The sequence below is a fragment of the Apteryx rowi genome, unplaced genomic scaffold, assembly GCF_003343035.1.
Source record: "Apteryx rowi isolate R43461 unplaced genomic scaffold, aptRow1 scaffold_31, whole genome shotgun sequence".
Classification (NCBI taxonomy): Eukaryota; Metazoa; Chordata; class Aves; order Apterygiformes; family Apterygidae; genus Apteryx; species Apteryx rowi.
The window spans coordinates 3498155-3511186 of NW_020449530.1; the positions used below are offsets into that span (position 1 = coordinate 3498155).

The 13032-nt window shown below is 50.0% G+C and overlaps 1 protein-coding gene across 4 annotated transcripts in view; it reads left to right on the forward strand.

Annotated features, from left to right (window-relative positions):
• LOC112968310 (sodium- and chloride-dependent GABA transporter 2) overlaps positions 1 to 13032 on the forward strand; it is a 51205-nt gene that overhangs the window by 14488 nt on the left and 23685 nt on the right. For 2 of the 4 annotated variants that reach the window (XM_026070430.1, XM_026070431.1), the window contains exons 3-8: positions 1358 to 1460; positions 2871 to 3142; positions 3278 to 3340; positions 8584 to 8718; positions 10557 to 10697; positions 11350 to 11434. In XM_026070430.1, the coding sequence (XP_025926215.1) occupies positions 2911 to 3142; positions 3278 to 3340; positions 8584 to 8718; positions 10557 to 10697; positions 11350 to 11434 (656 nt within the window). In that variant the 5' untranslated portion in view covers positions 1358 to 1460; positions 2871 to 2910. The remainder of the gene's footprint in view (positions 1 to 1357; positions 1461 to 2870; positions 3143 to 3277; positions 3341 to 8583; positions 8719 to 10556; positions 10698 to 11349; positions 11435 to 13032) is intronic. The other 2 variants (XM_026070433.1, XM_026070432.1) reach the window with 2 other exon arrangements.

Below are 13032 nucleotides of genomic sequence, written 5' to 3' on the forward strand. Positions count from 1 at the left end.
AAAAACTTGATTTTGTTCTTTCTTGCCCCAGATACTCCTCAGTTGGTGTAATAAAAATATTTTAAAGACTTTGCCTCACTTATATCCTTGGACCATCACAGCTCTAGCACATGCCTATTATGAACAATACCCAGATCTGTTTGCCTTTTTTATGGCCTCTGAGCTAATGCCTTCAGATAACCAGCTGCAATAAGTCCAGGATCTTCTCAAGTGGAGATAGCTAATTTTACAGCCCTGCGTTGGGTATGCAGAACTTGGGCTGTTTTTCCCTTTGCGCATTGCTTTGCTTGTACTGGCGTTGTTTTTCATCTGCTGCTTTATTGTCCAGTCGCTTGGTATTGCGAACTCTGTGGCAATTTCCCGGGACTGCAGAAGTGCTGCACTTCTTTCTCCCTCTCGAGAAAGACTAGCAGCAAAAATTTCCTGAGATTAGGAGAGACATGCGAGGGAATAGAGATGGTGACGATATTACTGCATCTCGGACCCTTAGTGAGGAACGGAACAGAATTTAATAGGATTTATTTCCGCAGCAGAGGCCTTCTCCCGGTGCTGTCCTGCTGCCATGGTGAATCACGGTGCAGCCAGCACTGTGCAGGGCTCCCAGGCTCTTCTGCCAGCCCCAGCAGATCGGGACTCCCAGTGACATGCTCCCAGTGATGCTCTGCAGAGGCACCGCTGTGTCTGCAGTGAGAATTCACTGTTAAATCACAAACTGGGTCTTACCTGCCCCCAGCAGGGCTCAGGACGTGGACTCTTGCTTGCACAGGCTTCACGGGCACTTGTGAATTTTGGCTGCTTGCTGTCTCCCACAGGAAGAATATTAGGGAGAGAGATCAAGGCGCACCGAATGAGTGACAGGCACATGGGGTGGGGGAAGTGGAGGAAGGAGAGCTGATCCACGGGAAGGGGAGCGGGATGGGCAGCGGGAGGCATGGAAGGGACTCTGCAGGTTGGGGATGCGTGGCATCAGCCAGCCCCGCGTGTGCTGGTGGAGGGCAAGTAAGACCTCGCAGGCAGGGGGAAAGAGCCCCTTCGCCATGGCCTTGAAATCAGTCATGTGTAGGTTTTTGTCCAGCCCTGGGGGTGGGGGAAGGAATGTGGGCTGGGCGAAGTCTAGGATTACACCACGGCAGAAGTTTTCTTTGCACACTTTAAATAGCCAGTACCTTTCAGTGGTGCCTCCACGTTTCCCTTCGGCTAGTGCCCTGACAGCTTGCTCCATAAGGTAACAGCTCTGCTCGTGTCTGCTTCTGCTTTCCGCGCCCCTTCCCCCTCGGCGCCCACCCCGGTGCCTCCCTCGCTCGCGCTATGGATGAGAGGTCATGGTGCGCTCTCTGCTTGTTTAATCATTTTCTAGGGTGGAAGGTTCCTCCCAATTCTGAGCGGCCCCTGTCAAACTCCTGCAAGTGTTTCTCGTGGCTCTGCGTTCCTCTTTGCCTCTGGGAGCGTTTCGTAGTGGGGTACGTGTGCCTGGGGGGAACACAGGGAGGGCAAGGGGAGTGGGTCAAAGTGCTGCTGCTTTTTTTKTTTGTTTGTTTTCTTTCTCCCTCATGGAGGGGAGAGAGCTGCCAACACGTTTTCCTGTTCTTCGGGTGAAGGAGTTGCCAGTGTGAATGACTGACAGGCATCAGCCTGGGGTCCAACAAGCCGCTTCAGCAGGGCACCAGCGGGTGCAATGGCCAGTGGCAGAGGAAAGCRCCTTCCTTGGCGCAAGCTGTCCTCAGCGATCCCAACCTCGGTGCAGGGCTTTGGTGGGAGCCGCGGTCTGCTCCCCGCACCCCGCGACACTGCAGGACTCTGCTGCCAGGAGGGTATCCTGCTCATGAGGAACAGGCTTGGACACCCCCTGAGCCTCCAAAATCCCTGTGGCAGAACTGGTGCAGTTCGCACGCCCTGTACATGTCTCCTTGCGGTGCTCTGAAGCACTGACCATGCAGAAATAGTCGCTTAAACTAAGCTCTGGCATTTGTGGGAAGAAACGCATCCTCTTGGAGGCTTTTGGGGATGGCAAGAAAGCAAGGGAAGCACCCAGGTACTCTGTGACTGTCTTTTACTTATGTTAGCGGAGATCAGTTTATTGCCTAGAAGAGCAAGGCAAGGCACCACCACTGCAGGAGTTCCCGGCTCTTGCTGTGCCAAAGTTTCCCAAGATGTGGTATTAAAGGGAATATTTGCAGAAACAGGTAGATGTTTTGAGGGGCAGGCCCTTGTAGCGGAGAGATCCCCCATGGTCATTTCATGTGGATGTGTTCTTTTCCTTCAACTAAGAGAACAGCATCATCCTGAAAAATCCTCTTTTTGTATGAAGATGTTCTCATCTCTTTAAATAACTAGAAGTGCTCATAGATTGCTAGTAACAGTTGCCACCACTGAAAGCCAGAATTTTTCCCTCCTATTTTAGTTTGTCCTCTTCCCACATCTAACAGTTCTGTGTTTAGTGGCTTTCATTACATGGTCTGTAAAACCAGACCTTTGTGAACAGCAACAACAGAGAAGAGAAACCCTGATAAAATATATTGTTAAGGATTTAACACCCCCCCCCCAACCCCTAAGTCTCTTCCACAGTGCATGCTGCTGCAGGAACTCGTTCTGGCTCAGCCTTTGGGCCTGCTGTGCGCAGTAAAACTTCTCAGTAATAATGTATTTGAAGGATGGGCTTTCAGAAACTGGAGTGTTTTCAGATGAGTCAATTATAAATAATGAAACCAGTAATGGCTTTTAATGACTGATTTTGGACTAAACACTGAAAGTGCACACACGCTCTTAGCGCCTTTCCTCCAGCAGGAATCGCTGTAAGGAACAAGACAGTAATGGTTCGGTATGTGTGTATGTGTTTGTATGTGTATTCTTGCCTCTCCTGCCTCCCGTAGCCTGAATTTCTGCCTTGTTGCGTGACATGTTCTAACCGTAATGAAGGAAACTCCTTCTGAAGGCGGGATGGATTACAGAGTCCCTGGTGCAGTTAGCAATGGCGAAACAATACCTGCACATCCAGGCATGGAAAAGGAGAAGGAAGAGGATCAAACTCTGGAACGAGGCCAGTGGAATAACAAGCTGGAGTATGTGCTATCCGTGGCTGGGGAGATCATTGGGCTGGGAAATGTGTGGCGGTTCCCCTACCTCTGCTACAAGAATGGTGGAGGTAAGTGCAGCCCTGCCCTTGGCCGACCCCAGATGTGATGTCCCTCTGCTGTCCCTCCGTGCACATCTGCATCTCCCTCTGCTTACCTCTGGCTGATGGCAGCTTCTCAGTAATGCCTGAGTGATACATTTGTAGAGAGGAGGCCAACTCACGGGCATGGCTTTGCAGTGAGCAGGATCTGTTTTGACCTGGTAAGATGTAAGTAACTGAGCAGCACTCTGCTAGGGTTTCTGGCCACCATGGCCCTGTTTCCTGGAGGTGTGTGGGGCCCCTGTCCTGTGGCGAGGCTGGCAGCTGTGTGCACAAGGAGGGAAAAGCAGGGTGGGGGCTCCAGCTCTGCCAGCTGGGAGACTCACTCCAAGTACCTTTTTCTTGAGAAGCACCAGGCCTCCTGTGCAAACAGGACCGTGTGCCCCGGAGCTGCAGCAGGGTGTGTGTACAGGAGCTGTGCGGGAGGCCCCAGGGGCACAGACATCCCCACTGCTGCGGCAAGAAGCTGGAGCATTTTCTAGGGGCTTTTGGAGCCTTTGTGCGCTTCAAGGCTCTGGTGGCCGCAGATCCTGCCTGTTGTGCCCAAGTGGCARCTGTGTCTGCTGTTGATGAGATGGTATGTGTGTTCACCCCTCTGCCCCCAAATTTGTCTAGTCTGCATGTTTCTGTGTTGCCTTGCCTTACTGGGAGTTTGTCCGTCTTAGAAGCAAGGGTGCCCAGGTGTTTGCCGAGGGGCCAAGGACATGCAGTTTCCATCTGGCTCCTGTTTTGCACGTCTTTAAATCTTTGCAAAGGAAGGCCCTGCCTGCCACAGGGGTGAAAATCCATTAAATATAATGCTGAGGGAGAAGCCTGCTTGCCCACTGTGCCGGGGCCGGTAGCCCAGTCCCTGGTCCCACGTGATGGCRTTGGCCCTCTGGCATGACACCTTGCTGCTGGCTAGGTGCATGCGCTGAGTTGCACATCTGGGTGCTGGGTCCTGGTGCTGGGGGCCGAGATAGGCAAAGCTACAGGGTTTTCCTTGCCTCCGTGAAGAAGCCCAGAGCCACTTCTGCTTCCCATGGTGCTTCCTGGCATCGAATGAAGCTGTGCATGCGCTGGGGGGGAAATGTACCTCTGAGCGGGGTCATGAGGCATGAGGATTGACGTGCTCAAGGGAGAGAGACAGAGCGGGGTGTTGTTATTGTCCGTAAAGGATACAGCCCATCAGTGCTGCTCGGGCTCTGTGCGCAGTAATGATTTGTAGCAGGTCCATGGGGGTGTGTGAGCTGGGCTGGGCTGCAGCTTCGCAGCAGAGCTGGACTCACTTTTGCAGGCAGACGGTTGCCATGGGCTTTTACAAGTTTTTGTTTCTGCTTTGTTTAGCTTGTGACTTTCTTTCAAAGGAAAAAAAATTATTTAAGAGATGAAAGCCCAAAGCTCTGCTAAGTTTGGCCGTGTGTCTGTTTTCTCTGTGGCACACGGAGAAGRAATTATGCTCCCTATTCAGTGATTAATTGCTAACTGGGCTCCCTGGAAGGATGGGGAGAGGAGAAACGGCACTTGGCGTGGAGCTGGCATGGAGCGAGTGCTGGGGACTCTGGGTTGAAATCCCCTGGCTTTAGCTTGGGGTAGTCTCACGGGCCTCACTAAACTGCTTTCATCCCAGTGGCATAAAAGAGGATTAGCTGCCATTTAGCTATTTTCACACTGGATTTTGCTTTGTGTTTGCTTCTTTTTACCAATAGATTGGGAATCTTATTTCTGAAAGGGAGGATTTTTCTTGTTTTCCTTTTTTAATCGGGAACATTTCTTGGCTGCTTGCCGCGTGGTGTCTGTTCCAGTCGCTGCACCATCCTTGTGCTCTCCCTGCACTGGGAACCAGCTCAGGACAAGCACTGCTGGCTGGCAGAGGAGCAGGTCCTGGGAGTAGCGTCTTCGCAGTCCTCCCTCTGCTGTGCTCTGCAAGGGGCAGTCACGCAGGGCTGTGCCCCACCGTTTTCAAGTGCTGCYGGCTGGGGAAGAGGGAAGAGCTTCAAGATGGCTTTTGGGACACCAAAGCCACAGTGTGTGGCTGGACAGCAGAGGGAAGACAAAAAGGGATCTCTCAACCTTTTTTCCCAAGAAATGGGCCTGAACCAAAGTGCAAAGTGGGAGAGGCTAGGAGGAATTTGAAATCTCAAGCAAAACTTGTCACCTTAGGACCCTCTCTGGCCACCTTCCCATGAGGTTAAAGAAAAGATGGTGCTTGAGATGCTTGTACAGAAAGGCATTTCCCAGATGGCATTTCTTGGGGTAGGGAATGAAATAAGGCTACACAGGATTAGAGGCTTTCTCCTGCATGACGGAGTCCAGCCCTACCCTGGCTGGTGCTATATCAAATCACCCATTTGTAATGTATTGAGATTAATTTTAAAAGCTGTCAGAGGTCTATACTCCTTTGGGAAGGCTGGTGCTGGCACTTTTGCTTCTCTGGTGGTTAGGAACCTTTTTTTAATTTCCAGCTTAAGGTTAATCATGGCCAGTCTGTAACCATTTATTTTTATGCCAAAGTTACCTTCGGTCTTAAAGAGCTCTGTGGCCCCCCTCCCCAGTTGCCTTTTTTCCCCCTCCCAGTGATGACGGTGATGGTAACTCTTCTCAGCTTTTGCTTTGCTTGGCTAAATAAGCCAGGACTCTTCACAGAAAAAAAGGATATCTGCAAAATCTCAGTTATGCAAATAGAGGCAGCTTGTCACTTTTCCTTTCTTTAGAGATCTTTCTACATAACAAAACAAGAATGGTCTCTTGCATATTTTGTGCTCGGTGTTTGATAACAAAGGCCTATGTAGCAAAAAAAAAAAAAAAAAAAAAAAAAGTGGTAGTGGGAGGAGAAGCAAACAGCAAAAGATGTTCTTCTTTCACTCTTGTTCACTCTTGCTTTTGCCTCCTGTGGTGGGGTCAGGCCCTCCCTGGGCAGGCTGGCCCTGCCGATTGGGAAATACCGGGGAAGCCTGTCTGGCGGTGTGGCTCAATCTGCCGCACCCTGGCCCCGCGCGCTCACCCAGCACCAGCTTGTCTTGTGTCCGCGGCCTCCCCTGCAAGAGCGAAGGAGAGGTGGCCGGGGAAGTCAGCGCTGCAATGAAGGGTGTGCTCCGTGCAGACACGCTGCTGGCTTCAGCAAGGAAAATCTCTGTCGGGGTTTCACCCTGAGGCGGGACAGGAGGAGTTCAAGTGGAGAAAAGTCAGGTCATGCTTTGGGGCTGCTTGGATGCGTTCCCACCTTGCGTTATGGGAAGGAGCTGTGTCGTAACCTGCTGTAAGGGGTTGCCCTTTCTGCTGCAGTGCAGATGGGCCTCCAGGCCTACGTGGTTGTGAAAGGTAGCTGTGTTATAGCACCTTTCTTCTTTTATTTTCCCTCTCATTGCAGCGCCTGGCTGAAGGCAGCCTTACTTGCCACCCTTTCCCACCTGTGCTGGCACGTGCCAGTCCTCTTCCCCGCAATGGCCTTGTCCCCTGCAAGGTGCCCTCGAGGCAGGACAGCTGGGCAGTCCTTGTGGGGACACCTGCCTTGCAGCCYGGCGTTGCTCCCCAAGGTCCTGGCATCAGCAGCTCTCTGGCTGGGTTTGGGGGCCTGCACCCCTCTGGGGAGCAGCTGCACTGGTGTTGGGGTCACCCCCTGTAAGGTGTTCAGCACCATGGTGGTGGGGATGAGGTCGGGGGCGGGAGGAGAGGAAGGAGGCGGAGAGCAGGGGAGATGGTCGCCCAGGACCCAGACGCATCCCTGTGAATCTCTCCCACACCCCGCTGTCATTTCAATTCATTTCATGATCTGCGTGTTAGGACCCTTGAGGTAGACTCCTTAAAGGTGAAGTCTTTCAGAAAACAACTGCAAACAGACAAACTTGAGGTAACCGGAGCTGCTGAAGAAGAGGAAGGTCCAAAACGCAGGCTGCAAACAAACGAAACCCCCGTTGGACAGCCCCACCTGCCAGCTCGGAGGTGTTTCCTTAGACCTAGTGGCGGCGGTTTAGTTCAGTACAAACTTTTGTACAACAATAATCTCTCTTGGAAAAACGCACCACTTTTATGGTAATATAACTGCACACAAGATGGGACTTGAGGGGATTGTGTTGATGTAACTATTCCCCCTCGCCCTTTGCTCTAACCAATGTATTTACTAGCACAGAGAAAGCGCGTAGGCACATTCGTCCTTCCCCGCGGTTGCCAGGTAACAGCATCCTGCCCTTCGGCTGGCGTTTCCCACAGGGAGCTGTGGAGATGCTCTCCCCATATATTTTTTTGGTGTTTTTTTGCTGTGTACCCTGCTGGAGCGAGCGTGGGGTGGGACTGCTGGCCYAGAGCGCCCCTTCCCTCTCCCCAGCCCCGGCATGCTAGCTAAGCTTCTTAACTTGAAAACCAAGAGATTTCGTTTGACTGTACACCAGGATTGCTGATCCTCATACACCCCCACCAACCTGAGTGAGAGCCAGGTAGCATCTCACTAGCACAGAAAAGGACTACGCAGGGAAAAGAGTTTTTGGCTTGCTGAGATGTCTCCTCAGGCTCTGCATGCCCTTCAGAGCCTGTCACTGCCTTGCTGGTGCTCGTTGGGGTTGCCCCTTTCCAACTGAAGTCCCCATCCTGCTTTATGTCCCCAGTGCAGTCAGAGGAAGGGAGAGGAAGGCCCTCCAGGGTGTGCTTGGAGGCAGCCAAGCTTAGCTCCAACATCTTCCCTCGCTGTTCTGTGTGGTTGTGCTTCAGCAGCTTCAATGGTGTGTTTGCAAAGCAGGGAGCATTTGTGGGGCTCTCTCTTATGCTCTGTGGAACAAAAGCCATTAGTGCATTTAACGTTAGTGTGGAGTAATCACGAACATGACCCATTTCATCCCCATCTGGTTCCACAACAGGATTTGACCAGGAAGGATCCCTGGTTGCTTGCATGAGGGAAATACTTTTCTGCACTACTTTCTTTCCAGTTGCATGCCTGCTTTTTTTCAGTGAGTGAATGCTTGAGCAAGCCCAAAAACTGGATGCGTGTATTATTCTGAATGTGTTCTTCAATGTCTTGGTGTTGTTACCTATGGTAGTGTCAACAACAGGCATTCAGAAAAATCAGATTAAAAGGAATCAACAACTTTCTTAAAAATCACAATGGTTTCACAGTAGGATGATCTCCTTTATTTCTATACAGTTAATGAGAACTCGTTTTACTCTTTTCTGCACAAAAGTTTGGCCTAGAAACTTTCCTTTCTCTTCTCCTTTTCTAAATTTTGAGTTTCTCAAGCAGTCACACTGCTCTGGGAATCAGACCTTGAAGAAAACCCCTTGCTTTTGGCACCTCACATCCGTGCCCTTCCCACCCTCAGCAGCCCACATTGCTCCCATACCGTCCTCCTCAGGGCTCTCCTGGAGGGAGTTGCTCAGTTCTAGGTTTAGGATGGCCCAAATGCAGTCATTTGTTTTTCTTGTACACTGCTTGAATCTGCCAGGTGCGTTCTTCATCCCCTACCTCATCTTCCTCTTCACCTGCGGGATCCCAGTGTTCTTCCTGGAAACGGCACTAGGCCAGTACACGAGCCAGGGAGGGGTGACGGCCTGGAGGAGGATTTGCCCTCTCTTTGAAGGTAAGTGAGCCCAGGAGGGCAAGGTGAGGTGGGAAGGAGCGCTGGGACTGGGACCTTCAGCCCGGTCGGAGGGATGCTCCCTTGACACCAGCTCCGTGAGGCATGGGGGAAGGGAGGTGCTGCCTGTCCTCGCAGCTCAGTTCATTATGTACCTTATCACATGCTCCGACRACCCTCACAGATGCCAGCCCAGCTAGGGTCACTGACCATCCCTGTTCCAAAATAATGCTGAGAAAATTGTTCGCCTTTCTCACCAAACAGTAGCCCTCATTACATTGCATCCCAGCTTCCTTCCACATCATGCACAGCGCACTGGCCGTGAGCTTTGCCTGATAAAATTGTCCTCCAAGATCCAAATGATGAAAATGCTTCTGATAGTTATGAGGAACCTAAAATATACTGCTATCTTTTAAAATTGATCCTGTGTCAGTTTTCTGAGTTTACAGAGGGCTTAAAACCTTAGTGGTGAAACATGTCAGCTGTCTTAATAAATCATGAACTGTCACATCTACTTCTTGCACTACTTCAGCACAATCATCCAATCTCGAGACACTGTCTGTGATTTCTCGGGTCTGAAAAGTCTCAGTTGCCTCCTCCCCACTTGCCAAAATGTTTAGATACTCCTCTGTCACCTTCCAGAGAAGGTATGTATTTTTAATATTAAAAAGTTCCAAAACAGTGAAAAGTGAAAAGAAAAGAGTGAGCAAAATAAAAAGTGAATTTTGGTAAAAGAGATGCTATTCAGCAGATGGAGCGTGGTCATATATTTCTGTCTCTTTGGGTGTCTTTCCAACCTGCTTTCCAACCATAATCTGCATATCCTGTGTCCAGACTCTTTCCTCTTCCTGTCCTTTTACTAGAAAATGCTGCAATAAAGAAAATGGGAGGATGGGTTTACCAGGGAATGACTGGCCTTGGGGCTCATCTCTCAGGTCTGCTCAGCTATCTTGGCAGCTCCATCACCCAAGAACCACTCTGTTCACTTGGAGCCAACTGGGGAATGCACTTAACTCCTTGTTAGGGCTGGCTCCTATGGACAAGTGTTTCCTACAGACTATCCAAAGCCTGGAGCTGGTGGGCAGATTTAATACCCCACACGGTGAGCTCCTCACCCAGTGACAGCTACAGGGGACGCTATGTGGAGCAGCCTGTAGGCCCCCAACCACAGCCTCCAGTGCTGGTCCCTAAGAGGTGGGCCAAATGCTGAGTCACTCAAGAGAGACTTGATGCCCAGAAGCCTTCACTGCCCTGTGGGGCTGAGTTTCTAGTAGGTACCAGGCCCCAGAGTCTCAAGGGCTGTGCCCCTAGAATTGGCTGTCAGCCAGTAGTTTCACATATTGATCCAATCTTGGCTTTTCTCCAAAGTAATCTGTYGGTACAGGTTTGGTTAAAGTGACTATGACTCTGCTGTGCTCTTTAGTCCCACTTAGTATTCAGCCTGTTAGCTGCGATCTGTTCTCCATCTGTCTCCAATCTGTTGGGGTTTACCTGGGCTTCCCTTGTTATCCAAGAGCAAGGGAAGGGAAGAGTGTGCCGGGGTATCAGAGCACCTCCATCCTTCCTACATGGAGGTCAGCTTCTCAAGGAAGCCACCCCAAACCCCCGCTAATGCAGGATGGTGGAGTTTGGGTACCACTGGAGGGGGGACAACGGCTTGAGCGGTTGTTCTGCTCACATTTAGACAGCAGCATGGTCAAAATGAGAAGTAAAGAATTAAGCATTACATGAGCACAGTGGGAGACTTGTGTTGTGGGCCAGTCTGAGGGCAGGCACCTTAAGGTGAGGACCGTGCCTCCCCCTTGACATATTTATCCACATTCAAGACCTTCTTTCTGCAGGAATTGGCTATGCCTCACAGGTCATTGTCATACTTCTGAACTTCTACTACATTATTGTCCTGGCCTGGGCTTTGTTTTATCTCTTCAGTTCGTTCACCATAGACCTTCCCTGGGGCAGCTGTGACCATGAGTGGAACACAGGTAGGTGTGGGGTCCCCTCCCACTCCTCATCCCCCAGTTCCTGCACAAGAAAACCTGCTGCTTGTAAATACCAACTAACTCATGAAAGCAACTTACTGCTATGTGGGTCAGACCATGGTTTGTCGGGGGAGCAAACCTTGGTTATTGCTAGACAAAGTGGCAGCAGCAGTTCTGCTGGTGCTATTAGAGAAGAGTCTCAGTTCTGTTTGATAACATAGGCATTTGCCAAAAAGCCCCCAGTGTCTCAGGTTGCTACTGTGTGCCCATTTGCTGTGTCTAATGTGCTAGACACCTTTCCAGGCTGCTCTGGCTCTGCACTCCAGCCATGGAGGGCATCTTCTTTTTTGGCAGTGGTGGCAGTGTTGAAAAACTTAGTCTTCTTGTGCCATGCATTAGTGGTGKGCCCAGTGCTGGTCAGGGTGGCTCACCATACTCACTGGAAGAAAAAATGAAATGCAGTCTGCTTAGCTGTCCTAAGTGTCTTGCCAGCCTTACCCTGGAGGGGACTCCTTTCATGCATCCATGGGACTACAGAAAATTTGTCTCTTGCTGAGTATTGACATTAAGGATGGAAAGGGAGCTATTTTTCAGATCCTCTGGTATTCCAGTCATTGCTATTTACCTTCCCTCTCTTCTTGGGTCTCCTCTGCAGGGAGCTGCATGGAATTCCAGAAGGCGAACTCCACGCTGAATGTGACGAATGAAAATGCCACCTCCCCTGTCATTGAGTTCTGGGAGTAAGTAAAAGAAAGGCCTATCTTCCCCTCATCCTCTGAGAAATACATTCCCTGGGCAATGAATAAACTCCACAGCAGCACTTCCTAATAATTCATCCTTGTCAGAACAGGCCATAACATTGCAAGCTGGGCAGGTCGGGGTGAAGGCAGATGTGCAGAGCTCTGATCTCAGGTGCAGCGTTGTCAGTCAAGGGTAACATTGCAGGGCCTGGTGGTATTTGTCTGGAGCTGTTTGTCAGGCTGGCCTGCCTGAGAGAGGAATTTGACTTTGTCTTTTTCTTATGTTGTATTCCTGGCCCTCTGGACCTTTCTGGCTCCTCAGCTGCACTGACCTCAGTGACGGCTAGGTGACCCTCTGTGTGGACCACGCTTCATTGTTGCTTTGGCTCCTCTGGTCCTTGATATTGTTTGCTGTACTTCTCTCTGTTACTTCTATCTTCATTCTCTGCTATTGCACTCATCCCTTCTCCATTTGTTTCTCTCTCTGCCTCCTCCCATGTTCTTCATTGCCACCCATAATCTTCCTTATACAATTGTTTCCTCTTGCAACGTAGGTGAATTGGCTGTATGTTTTGTGTCTAAATCCTCCTGAAATCTTGGGGCAGATCTATGGATTGGATTGGATTGCGGATTGTATATCTTCTGGATTATTGATTACTTTTGTTCCATTTGGAGTATTCTGCCACATGCAGTCCTTGATCTGCCTGGTGGCTGTATCCAGTGTAAATGTGCTCAGGACACAGCCAACACTATAGCTGGGAGTGGGGCAAGATCTGTGGTGATCCACAAAGAAGCAGCTCTGTGGTGGGTTTTTGTTCTCAAGTTTTGGCAAGCTTTAACATGTTCAGTTGTTGGAGAGGGGACCTTTAAAAACCTGTTGTGTTCTGCAGGAGCCCATGCTGATGATGCAGTAGGTGATCTCTTTCCTTTGAATCGGTGCTACTGTGTGATACCAGCATGTTCCCAGCAGGTTCTGTCCTGGTGGATAGTGACTTTTGTATGTGGGATGGTTTTTACCTTAAAAATAGAAAAAGAGATCATGTTTTTACTTTAGTGATTAATATGCAAGCTATCCTGATGAGGAAAGCTCACCAAAATCAAAATGAAGTGCTGTGGTTAGCTTACTTCACAGTGAAATTTGTTCCCTCATTTTCACTGTCCCCCCCCCCCCCCTTTGTGATAGTGCCTGTGTGTTAGTTACACTGAGGTACAAAGTCACTTTATTTCTGGCATGAAGGCATGGTCCTAATGACTTGTGATCTCTGATGATCCTAAGTGTCTCCTAGGAGAATGGGCACAGTTAAGCACCGAGTCCTGGATAATAGACTGTGCAAGTAAACTCCCTGCTGCCACCATGAATTTCCCTTGTGCATTTAGGCTGATGGAGTGCTCTGCCCTTGCTGTCCTCAACATTATTGCTGTGTGCTATCAGAGCACATAACACTTTTGGGGTATGCCTGCTTCAGCACAAAGAAAAGTGCTTTTTTTTATGTCTATGTATGAACAGAGTGGGATCGTTAGAGTAGAAGGTGCTGGGTAAATACGTTGCTGTTTGCTAATAAGCTTATCGCATTAATTCCTCCCATAGTTGGTCTTTT